This window comes from Nerophis ophidion, linkage group LG17 (assembly GCF_033978795.1).
Source record: "Nerophis ophidion isolate RoL-2023_Sa linkage group LG17, RoL_Noph_v1.0, whole genome shotgun sequence".
In the NCBI taxonomy this organism is placed as follows: Eukaryota; Metazoa; Chordata; class Actinopteri; order Syngnathiformes; family Syngnathidae; genus Nerophis; species Nerophis ophidion.
The window spans coordinates 40,068,991-40,092,741 of record NC_084627.1 but is presented as its reverse complement, the minus strand read 5'-3'; the positions used below and the strand labels follow the sequence as shown (position 1 = coordinate 40,092,741).

General features: G+C 38.0%; 1 protein-coding gene across 10 annotated transcripts in view; it reads left to right on the top strand.

Annotated features, from left to right (window-relative positions):
- tjp2a (tight junction protein 2a (zona occludens 2)) overlaps window positions 1-23,393 on the top strand; it is a 98,246-nt gene extending 74,853 nt beyond the window's left edge. For 5 of the 10 annotated variants that reach the window (XM_061876948.1, XM_061876941.1, XM_061876940.1 and 2 more), the window contains 14 exons: window positions 1,261-1,369; window positions 3,631-3,850; window positions 4,886-5,073; window positions 5,146-5,241; window positions 7,432-7,511; window positions 7,588-7,798; window positions 12,491-12,591; window positions 14,336-14,560; window positions 14,679-14,783; window positions 16,420-16,620; window positions 17,575-17,589; window positions 17,768-17,845; window positions 22,061-22,146; window positions 22,268-23,393. In XM_061876948.1, coding sequence (XP_061732932.1) covers window positions 1,261-1,369; window positions 3,631-3,850; window positions 4,886-5,073; window positions 5,146-5,241; window positions 7,432-7,511; window positions 7,588-7,798; window positions 12,491-12,591; window positions 14,336-14,560; window positions 14,679-14,783; window positions 16,420-16,620; window positions 17,575-17,589; window positions 17,768-17,845; window positions 22,061-22,146; window positions 22,268-22,421 — 1,869 coding nt within the window. In that variant the 3' untranslated portion in view covers window positions 22,422-23,393. The remainder of the gene's footprint in view (window positions 1-1,260; window positions 1,370-3,630; window positions 3,851-4,885; window positions 5,074-5,145; window positions 5,242-7,431; window positions 7,512-7,587; window positions 7,799-12,490; window positions 12,592-14,335; window positions 14,561-14,678; window positions 14,784-16,419; window positions 16,621-17,574; window positions 17,590-17,767; window positions 17,846-22,060; window positions 22,147-22,267) is intronic. The other 5 variants (XM_061876949.1, XM_061876942.1, XM_061876950.1 and 2 more) reach the window with 3 other exon arrangements.
- Window positions 23,394-23,751: the final 358 nt, after the last annotated feature.

The window sequence follows — 23,751 nt, the reverse complement described above, 5'->3', positions numbered from 1 at the left end:
TTTTGGTGCTGATAAAAAAAAAGCCTTGCCTGTACCGGAAGTAGCAGACGATATGCGCGTGACGTCACGTCAATCATGGCCACCAGCAGCGAGAGCGATGATTTCCCCATTAATTTGAGTGAGGATGAAAAATTTGTGGATGAGGAAAGTGAGAGTGAAGGACTAGAAAAATAAAAAAACTATACAGTTGGAGTGATTCAGATGTTATTAGACAAATTTACTAGGATGACTCTGGAAAATCCCTTATCTGCTTATTGTGTTACTAGTGTTTTAGTGAGATTATATGGTCCTACCTGTACAACCTGAAGGTCGGCTCCGCACCTTTCTTCTCAAGGGACCCTCTTTGTAACACGATCTTTCAAAATGATCGCTGCATAATTGTGTGTGTGGTCCAATCTAACCGTGTTCGCTTGACCGCTCTGTTCCATAGTAAAGCTTCACCGTCATCTTTCGGGAATGTAAACAATGAAACACCGGCTGTGTTTGTGTTGCTAAAGGCGGCCGCAATACACCGCTTCTCACCTACAGCTTTCTTCTTTGATGTCTCCATTATTCATTTAACAAATTGCAAAAGATTCAGCAACACAGATGTCCAGAATACTGTGGAATTATGCGATGAAAACAGACCACTTATAACTGGGAACGATGCTGTAACTAAATGTCCTCTACAATGCGTGACGTCATGCGCACGCGTCATCATACCGCGACGTTTCAGCAGGGTACCTCGGCGCGAAATTTAAAATTGCAATTTAGTAAACTAGTATTGGCATTTGTTGCAATGTTAATATTTCATCATTGATATATAAACTATCAGACTGTGTGGTCGGTATTAGTGGGTTTCAGTAGGCCTTTAACTTATGAGAGTACATTTGTAGCCATGAAACGTAAAATTAGGAACACCAGTATGAAAAAATATAAGACACAAGGAAGGTATAATATTAGGAGAATCAAGTCAAGATAGAATAAAAATATTGAGCAGAAAGTTAATATATTTAACATTTAAAAGAACACGCAAAAGTAAAAAGATGTGGTAGTTAATATTAAATATACACTTTACTAAATATATATTATATAAAATATAATCAACTTGTAAGCTAATCTATCTGCTTTAAAAAATTTAAAATATCAAAACATACAAGTAACATTTTTATGAATCTAAGTGTAATAAATAGAAAGATGTAAATTGGGCCAACATTGTGTCACATTCATATGTAACAATAAGGTTAGTAAGGTAATGAAATAGTTGTGTTGTTGTTTCAGGTGAATAACATGGACTTCAGAGGTATGGTTCGTGAGGATGCAGTCTTGTACCTCCTGGAGATCCCTAAGGGTGAAGATGTGACCATTCTTGCTCAGAGCAAACCTGAAGGTAGCATTCGATAATAATCAAAACATTTTCACAGTCTGCTCTAATTATTTTTTACAGGGTTTCTGTGGGGCATTAAAAAGCATGAATAGTCATTGAATGAGTTTAGCGAAAATTAAGGCCTATAAAAAGCGTTAAATACAATGTCCAGAGGCATTGAAAAATGTAATACAACTGTAAGACTCGACCGATTTTCAATACGTCAGTCAATCAAACGATAAATAAAAATTAACTTAATACGCTGCGGTTATATACGCCGTTGTTATCGCTTAAATATGTATATCTGTGTGCTTCTTTTCTTTGGCTGCGGCTTTCAAAATTAATACAAGAGGTCCTGTAAGGTCCAAAAGTGTTAAAAAACCTGCCTTCTTACAGGACACTCCGCTGTATGGCAAAATCAAACAGCTCTGCACTTTTTTGGTCTCTTTAACTCTGACATCAATGTCATCAATCGCCCTGAGATGGGTAGGTCGTGAGTTCAAACCCCGGCCAAGTCATACCAAAGACTATAAAAATGGGACCCATTACCTCCCTGCTTGGCACTCAGCATCAAGGGTTGAAATTGGGGGTTAAATCACTAAAAATGATTCCCGGGCGTGGCCACCGCTGCTGCCCACTGCTCACCTCCCCTCCCAAGAGTGATCAAGGGTGATGGGTCAAATTCAGAGGGTAATTTCGCCACATCTAGTTTGTGTGTGACAATCATTGGTACTTTGACTTTAACTTAACTTATTAGGCGCACCGGGTAATAAGGCGCACTGTCGACTTTTGAGAAAATTAAAGAATTTTAGGTGCGCCTTATAGTCCGAAAAATACAGTACACATTAAACATAAAGATTTATTGATATTAGATAAGATGAAATAACATTAAATACGGCAAAAATAAATTCTGAATCAAAAAACACTCTATACTGTTCTTTGGTGTTACCTTATCTGAAATATTGTGTGGAGATATGGGGAAACGGTAATAAAGGTACTCCCTCATCTACTAACAGTACTGCAGAAGAGATCAGTTATGATAATTGGTAAGACTGAATTTTTAGAAATATACAAATGATTTATTAAATGTAAAATATTGAAATTTTGAGCTATTGTACATTTGCAAACCACAAAAATCATATACATAGCAAACTATAACAAGATACCTGAAAATGTACAATTATTTTCAATAAGACAGGAAAAATACCATGATAACCAGTATAAGCGTATGGTGTTTATGTTTACAAATAGAGATGTCCGATAATATCGGACTGCCGATATTATGGGCTGATAAATGCTTTAAAATGTAATATTGGTTTCAAAATTATCGGTATCGGTTTCAAAACGTAATATTTATGACTTTCAAAACGCAGCTGTGTCTCTTAAGGAGAAGTATTGAGCGCCAATAAGCCTTAAAGGCACTGCCTTTGCGTGCCAGCCCAGTAACATTATATTTATGGCTTTTCACACACACAAGTGGATGTAATTTATACTTGGTCAACAGCCATACAGGTCACACTGAGGGTGGCCGTATTAACAACTTTAACACTGTTACAAATATGTGCCACACTCTAAACCCACACCAAACAAGAATGACAAACACATTTCGGGTGAACATACGCACTGTAACACAACATAAACACAACTGAACAAATACCCAGAACCCAGTGCAGCACGAACTCTTCCGGGACGCTACAATATACACCCCCCACCTCAACCTCCTCATGCTCTCTCGGGGAGAGCATGTCCCAAATTCCAAGGTGCTGTTTTGAAGTATGTTAAAAAAATAATGCACTCTGTGACTTCAATAATAAATATGGCCGTGCCATGTTGGCATTTTTTCCCATAACTTGAGTTGATTTATTTTGGAAAACCTGGTTACATTGTTAAATGCATCTAGCGGGGCATTACAACAAAATTACGCATAATAATGTGTTAATTCCACGACTGTATATATCAGTATCGGTTGATATCGGAATCGGTAATTAAGAGCTGGACAATATCGGAATATCGATATCGGCAAAAAAAACATTATCAAACATCTCTATTTACAAAGAAAATAAAACTGCTGAAGACCGTTACCTAATATTATATCAGAGACGTAATTTTGGACAGGGTTGGGATCAAACAAACTTTGTTTCTTCATACTCCTTTTTAACTTGTCTTTTGGGTTAGTGCTTTTTTTTGTGTATTGCGCTGTACTTTCTATAACATAATTAAATACATTGTATTTTTTATTTTATTTTTTACCTTCACCAACATTATTATTTTCTGTCTTTTTTCAGTTTACAAAGACATTTTAGCCTCTGGCAGAGGTGATGCTTTCTTCATCAGGACCCACTTCGAGTATGAGAAAGAAGCCCCACAAAGTCTTCCTTTCGCCAGAGGAGAGATCTTCAAAGTTACAGACACACTTTATGATGGCAAGCTGGGCAACTGGCTGGCAGTGCGTACGAACAAAGAAAACCAGCTGCTGGAGAAAGGCATCATTCCAAATAAGAGCAGGTCAGTACAATCCTCGTCTTAACACAATTTGTAGTCTCTTGTGTTTGGAGCAGATGCAAAACCTGCCAAGTGTAAAGATGATGAATGAATGAAATAAGTTTATTTCGGTCATATAATCAACCATCAACCATTTTGTGTGACCAGTTTAACAGTACAGATTATACATATTTAATAATCATACACATTTACACACAAAAAGAAAAGAAAAAGAATGACCGAAAAAGAAATAGGCTGAAGCCAAAGCTTATATTTGCCTATCCTATCCATTCACTGAAAATTAGATTGCCTGGAACATCGTTAAAAAAATCAATGGGATGAAAGTAATCGTTGGTATGTTTTGTAATTTTCAATTATTTCATCTTTCAAGGTTTTCTTAAACCTTAACAAAGAACTACATGTGTTCAGGTCATCACTGAGCTTGTTCCACTATTTTGATTGATTGATTGATACTTTTATTAGTAGATTGCACAGTTCAGTACATATTCCGTACAATTGACCACTAAATGGTAACACGCGAATAAGTTTTTCAACTTGTTTAAGTCGGGATCCACGTTAATCAGTTCATGGTAGATTAACATTAACTCCTAAAACTGAAATAACTTTGTATTTTATATTCATTTTTACTTTACCTATTTCAAAAATCAGTATCCCCCCTGAATTATAGTTTTCTCCTCTTAATTTAAATAACCGAAGAATACAAGCTGGAAGGCCGTTGTTCTTTACTCAAAGCATAATTTCAATTGTTTTTAAAAACACAATATCTGAATATTTTAACACATTAGAACTTATAAGTAATGGATTGGTTTGTTCATAGTAGCACAGTTTGTGTATTATTTTAATGACCCTTTTTTTAAAAGTTTGTTTTATAGACACAATATGTTAAATATGGAAAAATAAAACAATAATATAACATATGCAGTTTATTCAGCATGTGTCTTACTTTATACAGAATAAAAATGGATTTGAAAATGTTTCCCTTTATATATTCCACATGATGATGTAATAACATTTAAGCATATTTGTATTGCATCACAGAGCAGAGCAAATGTCCAACGTCCAGAATGCTGCACGAGTTGCATCAGGCAACGACAGAGGAGACTTCTGGAGGCTGCGAGGGCAACGAGCAGCCAAGAAAAAAGACCTTCGTAAAAATCGGGAGGATCTCAGTGCAACTCCTATTGCCACACGATTCCCAGCCTATGAGAGGGTGGTCCTGCGTGAAGGTGCTTAAATATTACCATCAGTTTTTTTACCCTCGTAAATGACACTGATCATTTCATGTTCATCATTTCCAGCTGGTTTCAAGAGACCTGTTGTGATCTTTGGGCCCATTTCTGATGCTGTGAATGAAAAACTGGCCAACGACATGCCAGACCAGTTTATTGTTGCTAGTAAGTGTCAAAGTCAAGTCAACCTTTATCTATTTAACACATTAAGGGGTTGTATTAAGATTTTTCCTACATTAAAAACACTTCTTTATGGCTTCCGTAACATGTAACAGTGGTGCTCTGGTCAACATTTTGCATAGATTTTGTTTTACAGAACATCTTCAAGCTGCTTTCTGACTGTCTCTTCAGGATGCGCCTTTTTTGAGGCCACTCTTAATTTCGTGCCATAATCCTCCTGCAGGCCAAGACTTTTTTGACTGCGTCTTTACCCCGTCAGACATGTTGTAGTTTTTAGCGATTCTGTATAGAGCAGACCTGGGCAAAGAAAAGGCCCTTTAAGCTTTACAATGTGGCCCGCCAGACATTCCCAAATATTTTTTTTTATATCTTTAAGATGGAAACTGTAGCTGCCATTATTATGTGCAGTGATGTTTTCAAATGACCTTAAGTCTTGAACTATACAAAGTATTTAAATGGTTGGAATCTGCGCTTTTGCATGATATACTAGTTACTATGGTAATATAAGTCACAGCAGCTCAGACGAGGCACCAAGCGGTGTGGGTGGAGAGCGTTTCCACAGAGTGTTTCCATAGCGGCCAGCCTGAAATGCGGGTGTCAGGATTTTTACAACAAAGTTCAAACGCTTAGATGTATTAGATTGTAGGTGTTCTTTTTTTACCCTTCACATTCATATTTCGCTCTGTTTGTTGCATTTTTGTTGCGTTTTGTTTGATTATAAATTATGTCGATCAAAAGGGAGTGTGACGTTCATATGTTGTCAATATTCAGTGTTTTATCGTTCATAGTTAATATTACAAATCCCACATTATTTATTTTCATGTAAATTCTGGGTATCTCATTCAGTAAAAACATTTAAAATTCCATTCCGTTTTTTAAGGCGGTCTGTCCATATCTATCGTTTTTAGTTTTCAATCAGACATTATTGTGAGGTTTTGTGTGTGTGTGTGTGTGTGTGTGTGTGTGTGTGTGTGTGTGTGTGTGTGTGTGTGTGTGTGTGTGTGTGTGTGTGTGTGTGCGTGTGTGCGTGTGCGTGCGTGTGCGTGCGTGCATATATATATGTATATATATATATATATATATATATGTGTGTGTGTATATGTATATACGAATATATATATACGTATATATAGGGCAGCACGGTGGAAGAGGGGTTAGTGCGTCTGCCTCACAATACGAAGGTCCTGAGTAGTCAATCCCGGGCTCGGGATCTTTCTGTGTGGAGTTTGCATGTCCCCCCCCCGTGACTGCGTGGGTTCCCTACGGGTACTCCGGCTTCCTCCCACCTCCAAAGACAGGCACCTGGGGATAGGTTGATTGGCAACACTACATTGGCCCTAGTGTGTGAATGTATGTATATATGTACATACTTGTATATGTATACTGTACATAGATTGGGGATAGGTTGATTGGCAACACTAAATTGGCCCTAGTGTGTGAATGCTGTCTGTCTATCTGTGTTGGCCCTGCGATGAGGTAGAAACTTGTCCAGGGTGTACACCGCCTTCCGCCCAATTGTAGCTGAGATAGGTTCCAGCGCCTCCCGTGACCCCGAAGGGAATAAGCGGTACCAAATGGATGGATGGCTGGCTGGACATAGATAGATAGATAAACCGGCCCCCAGACTTATTTTTTTCTCTAAATTTGGCCTTTCGAGTAAAAGTAATTGCCTAGGCCTAATATAGTCTACTAACAGATCTAGACACTACTTTTTTATTACAAATGGCAATAGCGGAGGATTATAGCTTGCATGTGCATGTATGAGCCAGTTTGCTCCACAACAAAAGGATGGAGAAAAAAAAAGGAACTTATTGACTACAACATCGGACTAAAACTGCGGACTCGCACAAAGCTCTTTGTGAAACCTTTACCATATATGGAGAAATACCGCTGAATTTTTTATGGCAAAATACTGTGCGTCACTAAAGTCTTAAATTACAAAAGGCTCATTTGGAAGAAACTAAAGTGTTTCTTTGATATCTCCGCCATAGTTTGGATTCAAATTTTTATGGGCTATGGGTTAGAAAAGTTAGTTTTGCAAAATATGACCCCTTCAAAACAACCTAAGATGACCAAAGTGATATGCAGGGAACATAACAAAATAAAAGCATACAATTCTCACGACAGGGCAGATGTTCTCCATAAGTACAATTGTATTTTTTTTTCCTCCCATAGAAACAGAGCCAAAGGATGCAGGAAGCGAGACATCTTCCGGAGTTGTGCGACTGAACACAATCCGACAAATCATCGAACAGGTATTATATTCTCCGGACAGCAAGGTGCCTAAGCTTTTCAAGATGTGACACTACACCTGTGTTTTTGGTCCCTTAGGACAGTCATGCATTACTGGATGTGACACCCAAAGCTGTCGACACCCTGAATTACACTCAGTGGTATCCCATCGTGATCTTCCTCAACCCTGACAGTAAGCAAGGAGTCAAGACTATGAGGAACCGCCTCCTGCCAGGATCCAACCGCAGTGCGCGCAAACTTTATGAGCAGGCGCTCAAATTGAGGAAGACCTACTCACACCTTTTCACTGGTATGTTTCCATCTAATATTAACAGTATTATTTATTGTACGTTGTGTGCATGTAACAGTATTATTGCTCTTCGGCTCAAACATCAAATATTGACCATTTAAATGCACTGGAAGCAGGAGTAACGATAATACCATACAGTAGATCCCCGTTTAAATGCCCAAAAAATCGTGAGTAAAGCTCTGAAAATGTTGATACTCCAACCCCATAATGTACAGTTATTAAACCTTTTTCAAATTCAGTTTTACACACTAAAAATTATAGAAATACAGTTCAAAGTAATGCGCTGATTGATCGGCCACTGATTAGTATCGGCCAATATACATGAAAAAGTATGTGTTTATTAATGCATTTCAATGCCGATCACAAAAAAACAATCCCTTCTGGCTGATACTTGATTTATTTTTGGTCCCTCTCTTAGCAAAGGCAGCTAGCAGCTGACTGTGTATGTTCCAACCTAGTTTGGGACAGCTCCCATAAATTAATAATCATCTTTTCCATTGTGGCAAATAGAGTACGTATATTATCACTGGAGGACTAGTAGGAAAAGCTAAACATGTTACACACCAAGTAAGAACAAGCAGGAGCGGACAAAAGGGCTGGCTAATTGATAAGTTAGCCTGAAACACCAGAACAAAATAATAATTAGTGAAGTTTAAAAGGTGTAGAATAGATTGATTGATCACAATAGAAGGTAAGCAGGTATTAATAGGAAATTGGCAAGTAAGAAACGTAGGAAAAGGGGTGTCCCAACAAAATTATACAGGAGCAAGGTGTAGGAAGGTCTGCTTCTGCTGTAGTTCAATCCATTTGGCGAGCTGGGCGTACTTTCCAGAGTTCAAGAGTTATGGAGAGGATAATGTAATGATGTCTGTTGCTGTGTAGCAGCCAGGACTACACACAAGAGGAGAGCGGAGCCATTCATATATCAGTACTGTGAATACCAATGGTAGGATCAGTATATGATCGACATTATATTGATTTTGACTAGAGATGTCCGGTAATGGCTTTTTTGCCGATATCCGATATTCCGATATTGTCCATCTCTTAATTACCGATTCCTATATCAACCAATACCGATATATAAAGTCGTCGAATTAACACATTATTATGCCTAATTGTTTTTGTGATGCCCCGCTGGATGCAATGTAACAAAGTTTTTCAAAATAAATCAACTCAAGTTATGGAAAAAAATGCCAACACGGCACTGCCATATTTATTATTGAAGTCACAAAGTACATGATTTTTTTTAACATGCCTCAAAACAGTAGCTTGGAATTTGGGACATGCTCTCCTTGAGAGAGCATGTGGAAGGTTGAGGGGGGGCGGGATTTAGTTGCGGGGGGTGTAGCTTGTAGTGCCCCGGAAGAGTTAGTGCTGCAATGGGTTCTGGGTATTTTTTTATGTTGTGTTACGGTGTGGATGTTCTCCCGAAATGTGTTTGTCATTCTTGTTTGGTGTGGGTTCACAGTGTTGCCCATATTTGTAACAGTGTTAAAGTTGTTTATACGGCCACCCTCAGTGTGACCTGTATGGCTGTTAACCAAGTATTCCTGGCATTCACTTGTGTGTGTGAAAAGCTGTCGATATTGTGTGATAGGGCCGGCACGCAAAGGTAGGGCCTTTAAGGCACGTCATCAATTCTGTTGTCTGGGGAGAAATCGGGAGAAATTCGGGAGTCTCCCAGGAAAATCGGGAAGAGTTGGCAGGTATGACTGGGAGACGCAACTGCTCTGTACTTCTCCCTATGTCTGTGTACCACTCCGTACAGCGGCGTTTTAAAAAGTCATAAATTTTACTTTTTGAAACCGATAATTTCCGATATTACATTTTAAAGCATTTATCGTCCGATAATATCGGCAGTCCGATATTATCGGACATCTCTAATTTTGACCTATATTTTTATATCATTGTTGACAAATTTAGTGAATAATTCCCTAGATACAGGAAGACTTTGAGTGTAAAAAGTTTTAAAAAGGTAGTAGGTATTAGTTTTTACCTCTCTTCATGTGTCGTGTACTATTGACTTTGTTTTGGTCAAAATCAAATTAGGAAGTAATTTAAATAATGTGTTGATATTGTTTCATTGTCAATAACACTCAACATTTATACATAAAATTATTTATATGTAATACATGTGATTGGAATCTGCAACATAAAACTAATCAGTACAAAGTATTATACTTACAAAACATGCAGTTACACAACATCAAGTCTTTTATCCAAGCAAATTCCTGCTGAAAAAATTATGTGAAACAGCACCCTCTGCTGGATTAATAGCTGTAGCTATGTTTACCCCTCTTTTGTTCTACTTTCTGTTGTGTACCCCCCCCCCCCCAAAAAACTAGGGCTGTCAAAATTAATCTGATTAATCAAATTAATACCATCATATTGACTTTGACTAAAGACTTAACGCAATTATTGCTTCTGCTGTTCAGAATGAGTCCAAATCTGCGACTCGTCGCTGGCAATGCATCTGGGTAGTTTGTTCAAGTACAGTATAAATCGGGTATGGAACCTATGGCTCAGATAAATCTTAGTTGACAGTGCTTAACACGATAAGTAATGAATCATTTTGCTGGTAATCACAGTGTTAAAAATAACATTCAAAATATAAAACCTTCTCATGCACTTTAATCCATCCATCCGTTTTCTACCGCACCTGCTCAAGAAGTCGCAATAATGGTAAGAAGTATTTTATTTATTATTGGTTAGCTTCAGAATAACAATGTTGTTAAAAAGAATAAGACACTTTTTATACTCTAAAAATGTTGGTCTTACTTAAAAATGCACGCATTTAGTGTTAAAAAATATTTTATGGCTCTCACGGAATTACATTTTTAAATATTTGGCTTACATGGCTCTCTTAGCCGAAAGGGTTCCCAAGCCCTGGTATAAATGTACAGTTTATATAACTAGTGTTGGTGTATAAATGTACAGTTTATACAAGTCGCGTTAGTGTACTTGTAAAATCGTACATTTTAGTTAATTATTGAATTTATTTTAACATACATCCATCCATCCATTTTCTACCGCTTGTTCCCTTTTGGGGTCACGGGGGGCGCTGGCGCCTATCTCAGCTACAATCGGGCGGAAGGCAGGGTACACCCTGGACAAGTCGCCATCTCATCGCAGGGCCAACACAGATAGACACACAACATTCACACTCACATTCAAACACTAGGGCCAAGTTAGTGTTGCCAATCAACCTATCCCCAGGTGCATGTCTTTGGAAGTGGGAGGAAGCCGGAGTACCCGAAGGGAACCCACACATTCACGGGGAGAACATGCAAACTCCACACAGAAAGATCCCGAGCCTGGATTTGAACCCAAGACTGCAGGAACTTCTTATTATGAGGCAGACGCACTAACCCCTCTGCCACCATTAGTTAATTAATATAAATAATAGATGGAAACATACAAATAAATGAATGTGTGTAAAAATACAAATAGATCAATGAATGTAAACATATAAATTAATGTATGTAAGCATACAAATAAATAAACACATCTAAATAAACATTCAAATTAATTAATGAAAGTATATTAACATCCAAATAAATTAATTAATGTAAATAAACATATACGGTAGTTAAATCCATGTATGTAAACATACAAATAGATAGATTAATGGAAATGTCGCTGGTCGGCCGCCTGTTTGGGGCTGGTGGTCGCTGGTGCCACGGGGTTGGGCTTGCAGGGTGGCTAGGACCGTACTTTGTAGATCCGCACATACTGGAAGACGAATATATTGTACCTGCACACATACATGCATACATGTAAACGCACAAACACACGTACATTCATACATACATAAGCACTTACTGTACATAGGTACATGATGCATATGCGTACACATAAGTAGATACGCACGGACAGACTGTACATCCACACACCCATTCAATGTTCAAACATACATATTATACATATATTACCATTGTTCCCCCCTTCTTGGTAGAAACACTGCATACTGCTAAAGCTTAACCTATTTTACCATAACAATGTATAAGGTTATTATAGTCCGCTACTGTTTTTCCCCCCTCTTTATATGCTTTTTTTGGTAATTCTAGTATTCATTACATTCATGTATTGTTGCATTTGAAGAAATTATATGTTGATAATAGGGGTAATTATTATTATTCCTTATCAATAGTGTTGTTTCTATTGGTATTTTTATTCTTCCCTTTGTAGTGCAATAATGTCCATTGTTATTTTTGTGTTATTGCTATGTACTTCATTAACTGCTGCTTTTGCTATAATTTTTAGTATAATATTTGCACATACCGAATTAGCTGATGTAGTTCTGTTGTGTTTTGTTGTTGTTGTCTCTCTGTCTTATCCATCTTTTGTCCCCGTAATGTCACCCTCTGTCTCTTTTATTTCCTTCTTTCTATTCCCTGCTGCACCGGTCCGGCCGCACCAAACATTAAATACAGCCTTTCAATAAAGTCAAATACAAATAAGGCAACAAGAAAAGTATCCCACACTTCTCTATTGTAAAGCAATTCCGTACAGCAAATACGGGCATCTACATCAACAATATAATTTGCCTGATTGGCAAATTATATTGGTTGATTGTAAACATACAAATAAATAATAAAATGTCTATTACAAATGATTGACATGTTTTAATTTTTAAAATCATTAAATATATAATACACACATACTACCTGACGAACCTGTGTTTTTTTTCAGACTCTATTGACCTCAACTCAGCCAATGATGCTTGGTATGGCAGCGTGAAAGATTCCATCCGAGAGCAGCAGGACAGAGCTGTGTGGGTGTGTGAGGGCAAGGTGAGTCTGACTGTATTTACAGCATCCATACTACAATATTTCAAAGTTTTACTGGCAATACTTTGTTTTGCTTACATTATTTCATGGTTTTCCTTACAGTATATCATTGTTTACTTTACATACACTATTCAGTGTTTCCCCCCAGAAAATTGGTTAGTTCAAATGTTGACTCTCCAAGGGAAGGGGACCGGGTAAGGGGGTGTGTGGGTGTGTGTAAGGATCAGTGTAACTCGGCCTGTCGCCATCACTACTCCACTTCGTCGCTGCCACCACAGCCGGGGAGGCAATAGACTACAGACTGTGGCGAAGTAGGCCGGCTTCGTCGCATGAAGAAGCCTACAACTTTTGGTTGTGTTTTCTGCTCCATTTGTTGAATGGTGATATAGGATATATATCTCGATATTTTTTCCCTAAAATAAACACAAAACAGTCCTAGTTACCTTAGATACTAGGTACGTCATTATTATGACTTAGTAATTTATTAAGTCAAAATAATGACTTAATAAGTCAAAATAATGACTTACAAAGTCAAATTAATGACTTACTATAAGTAAGCGTTTGCAATAGGCCTTTTAAAAAAAAAGGGTTAAAAGTGGGGCCACACCCTGACATATGCTCAACTCATGCTTAATTTATTACAGCATTTGGGAAGCCCGTAGTTAATTTTTATTATGTAAATGTCATATTTTTATCAACATGTGATAGCAGGGACCCTGCCATTCAAATCTAGGCTGTTACATTACTAATGCTTAATGTAACTTTAGCTGAAAAAATATAACAATAGCAACAGGAGAGACTATTCATCCCTGAACACCATGGAGTTGATGTAGGCTTTTTGATGCACTTACATTATTATACCAGCTATCAGAGACAGAAACTCCTTATTTAATTTAATGTCCTTTTTTGCTGCTTCAACACAGCTCAATAAACACAGAAAAAGGTAAAGTGAAATAACCTAGTTGTTAACTGTAGGTCAAAAATGCTTGTCTTTCTCTGAGACAGACAGGGCTTTGATGTCCGTAACACACACAAGCACGCCGCACAGTGAGCTAACGTTATGCTAAAAGCTAATTACCCTTCACCTCAAGGACTGCGAGCGAGCTGAGCTGGCGCTCATGTTTCGAGACCTCAACGGGCTCATACTGATGTTACTAGTAGTTGACTTGAAAGTGTTTATTATAATTTGGGGAGAGTCCGCTGCCTTATGCTCACCTGCTAAACATGTTTCTGCTCCACCCACCGTCACTCCTCTCTGCCTGCCTGAGCACTGTTACTTGCGCTCTGAATACGCACTGCTGATTGGCTGTTACCGCACTGTGTGTAACCAATCAGGTGGTTCTGTGGGTGGGACAATGCTGCGTGCTGCAGAGACGTACTGACAGAGGCAGAACTAAGCCGAGCAGCTTGTTAAGACTTTAGCTTAGGCGGTGGCTCTTTGTTAAGGCGCCTGCCTTAACAACAAAGCACTGCGGGAAGCCCTGCTATTTCATTATTTTATCTACATCATTAACTGTTCTGCATAATGTATTTAATTGTTTTGCTTGCAGTGTTGTATTGTTTAACTTAGTGTGTCCTTGTTTTACTTACAGTAATGTATTGTTTTACTTGCAGTATTGTATTGTTTTATTTACAATACTGTACTGCTGGACTTACATTATTGTATTGTTTTACTTACAGTATTTCACAGATCTACTTTGCATCATTCGGTGTCATTTTCATGTTCTGTGTTTGCTTTGTCTCACAGTTGGACGGTTCAGAGGAGGATCTAGATCTCCATGACGACCGCATGTCCTATCTGTCTGCCATGAGCGCGGACTATTTGAGCATGGACAGCCGGCTCACCAGTGACTACGATGACACAGCCGACGAGGGCGGGGCTTACACGGACAACGAGCTGGAGGAGCCGATGGATGAACCCCAGCCTGTGTCCGCCATCAGTCGTTCATCAGAACCCGTGCTACCAGATGAGGTGTGTGACGTGAAAAAAACCTTAAGAATACTGTAGTGCACATAGTTTGTAGTGCCCAACCCTCCTGTATTGTGTGTGTTTGTACGTGTACTTGTATGTTGTGCGTGTGTGTGTGTAGAAGCCCCATCCTGAGCCCCGGGCTCGTATAAGAAGCACAAGCAACAGGGAAGCACTAAACAGACAGCCCAGTCCTCCTCCTGCTTTTGTCCCAGTACCTCCAAAGGTGAGAGAGTCTCTTCGCAAGTTTTATTAAATTTAATAAAAATATGAACATGCACTTTATTGTATATGACTTTCAAATGAAGAAGAATTAGAAAGAGCTGCATCTGAATAGAAACATTTTCCTCGAAAGATAAGAGTATGAAGTCATTTTTGACGAGTCAGATTCAAGATTGGTCACCTGACTGTCATATTACACCCCCTTGAAAGTGTTTCCTATACATCCATTAGGAACTAAGCGCCCGATGTACAAACCCCGTTTTCATATGAGTTGGGAAATTGTGTTGGATGTAAATATAAACGGAATACAATGACACCTATTCAATTGAATGCACTACAAGGACAAGATATTTGATGTTCAAACTTATAATCGTTATTTTTTATTTTTTTGCAAATAATAATTAGAATTTCATGGCTGCAACACGTGCCAGAGAAGCCGGCGGCGTTTCTGGATGTTGTTGATTAATGGCTTTCGCTTTGCATAGTAGAGCTTTAACTTGCAATTACAGATGTAGCGACGAACTGTATTTAGTGACAGTGGTTTCTGAAGTGATCCTGAGCCCATGTGGTGATATCCTTTAGAGATTGATGTCAGTTTTTGATACAGTGCCGTCTGAGGGATCGAAGGTCACGGTCATTCAATCTTGGTTTCCGGCCATGCCGCTTATGTGGAGTGATTTCTCCAGATTCTCCGAACATTTTGATGATATTATTATGGACCGTAGATGTTGAAATCCCTAAATTTCTTGCAATTGCACTTCCATAAACATTGTTCTTAAACTGTTTGACTATTTGCTCACGCAGTTGTGGACAAAGGGGTGTACCTCGCCCCATCCTTTCTTGTGAAAGACTGAGCATTTTTTGGGAAGCTGTTTTTATACCCAATCATGGCACCCACCTGTTCCCAATTGGCCTGCACACCTGTGGGATGTTCCAAATAAGTGGTTGATGATCATTCCTCAACTTTAACAGTATTTATTGCCACCTTTCCCAACTTCTTTGTCACGTGTTGCTGGCATCAAATTCTAAAGTTAATGATTATTTCCCAAAAAAAAAAGGTTTATCAGTTTGAACATCAAATATGTTGTCTTTGTAGCATATTCAACTGAATATGGGTTGAAAATGATTTGCAAATCATTGTATTTCGTTTATATTTACATCTAACACAATTTCCCAACTCATATGGAAACAAGGTTTGTACTAAAATTATGTGCCGAAGATTGCATCTTAACAACCTCTAAAGGCTTAGTGGGACCCATTACCTCCCTGGTTGGCACTCAGCATCAAGGGTTAGAATTGGGGGTTAAATCACCAAAAATTATTCCCGGGCGCGGCCACCGCTGCTGCCCACTGCTCCCCTCACCTCCCTGGGGTGAACAAGGTGATGGGTCAAATGCAGAGGACAAATTTCACCACACCTAGTGTGTGTGTGTGACTATCATTGGTACTTAAACTTTAAATGTAACGTTTCAAATTATAAGCGTGTGTGCTTTTACTGATGTTGCAGAAAAAAAGCGTCTGTGTTCCCAAATAATGTTTCAGAATAAGAGCATTTGTGTTTTTAATGATCCCTCAGAATAAAAGCATGTGTGTTAACACCGATGTTTTAGAATAAGAGCGTACGTGCTTCTGTCTGACAGGTACGGGCTCACGCCCTGACTGAGCCGTCACGCAGCTACGACTCACAGTCCAGCAGCACCATCAGCAGCGACACGGCGGGCGTGAACAAGCCACTTCCTCCTCCGGTGGCCCTGAAGCCAACTCGCCTCAGCCAAACATCCGAGGAGCAGAGCACAGAGAAGGAAGAGGATGACCCTGCTAACAAATCCTTCATGGGCAAGGTTGCTTTTTTCTTCTCATGTCATTCTCATACAGCAGTGGTTCTCAAATGGGGGTACGCGTACCCCTGGGGGTACTTGAAGGGGTACGTGAGATATTTTTTTTAATATTCTAAAAATAGCAAATATTCAAAAATGCTTTATAAATATATGTATTGAATAATACTTCAACAAAATATGAATGTAAGTTCATAAACTGTGAAAATAAATGCAACAATGCAATATTCAGTGTTGACAGCTAGATTTTTTGTGGACATGTTCCATAAATATTGATGTTAAAGATTTATTAATTTTTGTGAAGAAATGTTTACAATTAAGTTCATGAATCCAGATGGATCTCTATTACAATCCCCAAAGAGGGCACTTTATGTTGATGATTACTTCTATGTGTAGAAATCTTTATTTTTAATTGAATCACTTGGTTTTTTTTTAACAAGTTTTTGGTTATTTGTATATCTTTTTTTCCCAAATAGTTCAAGAAAGACCATTACAAATGAGCAATATTTTGCACTCTTATACAATTTAATCAATCAGAAACGGATGACATAGTGCTGTATTTTACTTCATCTCTTTTTTTTCAACCAAAATTGCTTTGCTCTAATTATTGGGTACTTGAATTAAAAAAATGTTCACAGGGGGTACATCACTGAAAAAAGGTTGAGAATCACTGTCATATAGAATACATCAATATGTTTATGTGACGGTCCTGACTAATTCACTTAGCTGAAACATGTTCTTTGTGTGCTTGCTCTCTTAATGCGTTGACTTCACCCCTTTTTTTTCCCTTTACTTTTTCTTAACTTATTTTGTTTTTTTCTTTTCTTCTTCTTGTCCTGTACCTGCCTTCTTATTTTCCTCGCCTTAACTTCCTTAATTGTTCTTTTCTCTACTTTGTTTTTGCTTCTTTTTCTTTTTTTTTTCTACTTCTTGACCTCTTTCATGGCTTCCGTGTGACAGCAATCCAGGCAGCAGGTAATTAATGTAAACATCAGGGTTCGGCTGGGAATTCCACTCATGACCTCCATGTCTTGCTCTTCCTTATCATTCCACTCGCTCCATTCATATGCTTGTTCCATACATAGAAGCCTCACTTGTAGATACTATTAAAAAAAAAAAAAGGATGTTGTCAACATTTTTCTTTTGTCCGAAGATCAAAGCCTTTGAGAAGATGGACCACTTGGCAAAAGCTCAGAGGATCCTTGAACTGCAGGAAGCAGAAAATGCCCGAGTAAGTATTGTTTTCTCCACTTATTGGGAGTCGATACTGACATAAGTCAGGTTTTGTTAGTCATCCTTTACGAAAGGTCAGAACACTGACATGTACAATAAAATTGAAGCAATTTTTCCTATGAAATAATAATAATAATAATAATGAATTACATTTGTTAAAATCTCAAAGTGCTACAAAGTATAAAAATAATAAGAAAAATAATAAATACAAATAAAAAGTTAGAATATACAGGTGCTGTTCATATTATTAGAATATCATGAAAAAGTTGATTTATTTCAGTAATTATATTCAGAACGTGAAACTTACATATTACATCAATTCATTACACACATAGTGATATATTTGAAATGTTTATTTCTTTAAAATTTGATGATTAGTACTGACAATTACTAAAAATTCCAAATTCAGTATCTCATAAAATTAGAATATTAGTTACGACTAGTACCGAAAATATTTTTTTAGAAATATGGGCCAACTGAAAAGTATGAACATAGAAAAGTTTCAGCTTGTACGGCAATCAATACTTAGTTGCAGCTCCTTTTGCCTGAATTGCTGCAGCAATAAAAATGTTCATTGGTTGTCAGCTATAATCCTCTCCTTTTTGGCAAAAAACACTTGAAATGTATCAGTCTGTTTGGAATTAATGTATACATTCTACAAGTTTGACTTTCTAAATGGAATTAATGAAATAAATCAACTTTTTCATGATATTCTAATAATATGACCAGCACCTGTATAATAAAAAAATAAAATACAAATAAAATCATGAAAAACTCAAGATGAACAATAGACAAAACAGAAACAGATACAAATAGAAATAAAAGGATGAAAGCACTGGATAAAACGGATAAGCAAGCAGTGTATTTAAAAACAAAACGGCGAAGAAATTAGATAAAAGCTGTGGTAAAAAGGTGGGTTTTAAGTCCCTTCTTAAAAAGCGTCGACCGACTGTGGTGCTCTAAGATGGTCGGGGAGAGCGTTCCAGAGTTCGGGAGCGGTCCAGCAGAAAGCCCGGCAGCCCATGGATTGTAACCCTGTCCTGATGGGTTTGAGGAGGTTAATGTTTGAGGAGCAGAGGTTGCGGGGAAATTAGGTCCTAGGAGGGAGCGTTGCCGTAGATGCATTGGTGAGTTAGCAGGTTAATCTTAAATTGGGTCTGGGATGCAATGGGGAGCCAGTGGAGTGATTTGAGGATGGGTATGATCATATCACATCCAAAATAAATGTTTTTTAAGTGAAAAAATGACTTTAAAGAGCATAATATGCTTAAAACGATGATAAATAACAAGTAAATCATGAATGTATAGATAAATATTTAATATCAGTTTTCACTTTTTTGAAAAGATCTAGTTTGCTGCAATACTAATTAGCCTTTGTGTGGTGTTCGGGCCTGTGGGACCCGTTTTCATTTTTTATTAAAAGAAAAATGAGTTGATTAATTCATTTTTCAAACTGACACTCACTGGCTTTGGCTCATTTTCTGTGAAGAACATATATCAGAATACATATTTAATGACCACATACCATACACCCCCCCTACACATTTCTATAACATATTAGATGTCCGGGTCCACTGGACCCAGGTTGTGACAGAAGGAGGACAGAGTGTAGGTACACAGAACATCAGAGGGTCAAATGTGCGAGAAAATGAGAGCAGACAGTGTTGACAAACAATGTTGCAACCTTGCGTGGGAACCGCAGGTGCAGAAGCACAAAAGAAGAATATATGTGGGATGCAGAAACTGGCAGAGAGATTTTCCGTGCGACGTTCGTATTGTTGTTACTCAGCCAGCGTTTGTGGGTCGGATGGACCCGTTGCATTTTGTGGCTTTTAATGCCTCACAATCAAACACTTTAATGTTGAAATACTGAACAGATGTTTATTGGGATAAGGTATGCAGGCCAGTCTAGTACCCGCACTCTTTTACTACAAAGCCACCCTGTTATAATACATGGCTTGGCATTGTCTTGCTGAAATAAGCAGGGGCGTCCATGATAACGTTGCTAGGAAGGCAACATATGTTGCTCCAAAACTTGAATGTACCTTTCAGCTTTAATGGTGCCTTCACAGATGTGTAAGTTACCCATGCCTTGGGCACTAATACACCCCCATACCATCACAGATGCTGGCTTTTGAACTTTGCGCCTATAACAACCCGGATTGTTCTTTCTCTCTTTGGTCCAGAGGACATGACGTCCACAGTTACAAAAAATTATTTGCATCAGTCCATCTTAAAGGCCTACTGAAATGAGATTTTCTTATTTAAATGGGGATAGCAGGTCCATTCTATGTGTCATTCTTGATCATTTCGCGATATTGCCATATTGTTGCTGAAAGGATTTCGTAGAGAACATCGGCGATAAAGTTCGCAACTTTTGGTCACTAATAAAAAAGCCTTGCCTTTACCGGAAGTAGCAGACGATGTGCGCGTGACGTCACTAGTTGTAGAGTTCCTCACATCCTCACATTGTTTATAATCATGGCCACCAGCAGTTAGAGCTATTCGGACCGAGAAAGCGACAATTTCCCCATTAATTTGAGCGAGGATGAAAAATTTGTGGATGAGGAAATTTAGAGTGAAGGACTAGGAAAAAAAAAGAAAGGCGATTGCAGTGGGAGCGATTCAGATGTTATTAGACACATTTACCAGGATAATTCTGGAAAATTCCTTATCTGCCTATTGTGTTGCTAGTGTTTTAGTGAGATTAAATAGTACCTGAAAGTCGGAGGGGTGTGGCCACGGGTGTGTTGACGGCCAGAGTCTCTGAGGGAAGCCACGGCAGCTGCAGCAGGACGGAAGCTCCGCTGATGTCTCTGGTAAGAGCCGACTTATTACCACAATTTTCTCACCGAAAACTGCCGGTTGACATGTAGTCGGGATCCATGTTCGCTTGATCCGCTCCGATCCATAGTGAAGCTTCACCTTCGGGAATTTTAAACAAGGAAACACCGGCTGTGTTTGTGTGGCTAAAGACTAAAAGCTTCCCACCTCCATCTTTCTACTTTGACTTTTCAATTATTAATTGAACGAATTACAAAAAAATTCAGCAACACAGATGTCCAGAATACTGTGTAAATTTGTGATTAAACCAGACTACTTATAGCTTTAATCGGGCTGGAAAATAATGTCCGCTACAACCCGAGACGTCAAACGCACGCGTCATCATACGCGTCATCATACGCGTCATCATACGCGTCATCATACCGCGACGTTTTCAACACGACACTTCGCGGGACATTTAAAATTGCAATTTAGTAAACTAAAAAGGCCGTATTGGCATGTGTTGCAATATTAATATTTCATCATTGATATATAAACTATCAGACTGCGTGGTCGGTAGTAGTGGGTTTCAGTAGGTCTTTAAATAAGCTCGGGCCCAGCGATTCTGGGTGTTGTTGATAAATGTCTTTGGCTTTGCATAGTAGAGTTTTAACTCGCATTTACAGATGTAGCGACAAACTATAGTGACTGACAGTGGTTTTCTGAAGTGTTCCTGAGAGCCCATTTGGTGATATCCTTTACACACTGATGTCGCTTTTTGATACAGTGTCGCCTGATAGATCGAAGGTCACGGACATTTAATGTTGGTTTTCGGGCTCGTGATTTCCCCGGATTCTCTGAACCTTTTGATGATATTACGGACTGTAGATGGTGAAATCCATTATAGCTCGTTGAGAAATGTTGTTTTTAAACTTTCCATTAATTTGCTCACGCATTTGTTCACAAAGTGGTGGACCCTGCCCCCATCCTTGTTTGTGAAAGACTGAGCATTTCATGGAAGCTGCTTTTATACCCAATCATGGCACCCTCTTGTTCCTAATTAGCCTGTTCACCTGTGCGATAGTCCAAATAAGCATTCCTCAACTTTCTCATTCTTTTTTGCCACTGGTGCCAGCTTTTTTGAAACACGCATCAAGTTCCAAATGAGCTAATATTTGCCAAAAATAATGTTTTGCAATTCGGACGTTAAGTATCTTATCTTTGCAGTCTATTCAATTGAATATAAGTTGAAAGGGATTTGCAAATCATTGTATTCTGTTTTTATTTACCATTTACACAATGTGCCAACTTTACTGGATTTGAGCTTCGTACTATCATATGTAAGTGTGCAAGTTGAAACAGAGCCTATGACTCCATGCAGAAATGGGGTGTCATTTTTTATTTAAGAGTTGTTCTGACATATTTGGCTCTGTTTGCTTTCGCTATACAGTTGGAAATCGCTCAGAAGCATCCGGACATCTACGCCATCCCCATGAAATTACCCAAGCCAAATCTCAACCGTCCTCAGCCCATAGGGTGAGAGTTTGTCTCCATTGTCAGAAATGTGCAGCTCTTTCCTTTACTGATGTGTGTATGTGTGTGTGTGTGTGTGTGTGTGTGTGCGTGTGTGCGTGTGCGCGTGTGTGTTATATCGCAGTTCCAGCTCCAATCCTGAGCCCCAGACTTCATCCAGGCAGCAGTACTCTGAGAACAGACATGATGAAGATGAGGCAGAGTACCGCAGACAAATGGCTGACAGCAACAAGAGAGGATACTACAACACTCAGAAATACAAGGACACAGAGTTGTAGTAAAAAAAAAAACACATGACATCATCATTACATCATTACACAATGACATGTTAGATATATATGTAGGTATATATATATATATATGTGTATTTATTTGTGTATTTATTTGTATGTATGTATGTATGTACATATATATGTGTAGACATACATATATATGTGTATGTATGTATGTACATACATGTATGCATCTATATTTATATATATATATATTTACACGCATATATATATATATGTATATCGTAATTTTTTCATGTTCTTTTCAAACATTTTTTAGTTAAGAGTCAGACATCTGTTTTGTGGTTTTATTGGGTTGTCATCTCTTACACACAAACTCACGTTGCTCTTTGTGCTCAGTTTTTTTTAGATAGAAAATGTAAATAAATATAAGTATTTTATACGAACATCAAATTTGGGAATTTCCAAGTTAGTTCAAAGTAATTAAGGTTTTTGTTCATGATTTTGTCGTGCGTTTGATTTGATGTGTAGAACGTGTCGTGTTTTGTGTGTACTTTTACTTCTCTGCGAAGCACATGTTTAAGTGCCTTTGTCATAAAAATCACCAATTATTCATAATGTGACCGAACCTCAGCCGCTTCAAAACGATCCAATTTGAGTCGTTTTAATTTACTGGAACTTCTATTTTTGATCCTATAATTAATAAAAAATCAACGGCAAGGAGGGATGCATTTAAAATATGCAGAATCTAACCGTACTAAATAAATACATTTGTTTTTTGCGTGTTGGAATGCACAGAACTAAGTCAACATGAAAGATATTTAGCTTGAATTATTGGGCATAAAGTATATTTTCTTACCTACTTGCAGTTTAACTACACACTTGCTGTTTTTATAACAAAGAACAATATTCTGTCATGGTTATCAATTGTATATGTTATGAGACAATCATGGTAGTTTTATCTTAAATGTAGGTTTGATGGGGGATTTCAAATAAACGTGTTTTTTTTTTTCTACATATTGTTGTGTCGCCTTGTTTCAATTCGCACACTTTGCATTTTGAGTGCATAAGTGTAACTACCACACTGAAACGCAGTGCACTGCCAGTTGCCGGATGCTGCACTCACCACACCCCAAATATCAGTGGATATGTCTGCATATGCACAAACAACTTTTTTTTTTTTTATTATTTTTATTTTATTTTTTTAATAAACAAACAACTTTCTAAAGTGCTACTACATATTAGCGACTAAGTTGTTAAATATATTACGGAGGTTAATTTGTGTCTTCATTACAAAAGCTTTTTTTTTGCTTTACACTGAATTTTTAAACCCTGATTTATTTTTTGTACTGAATTTATAAACACTGTATTTTTA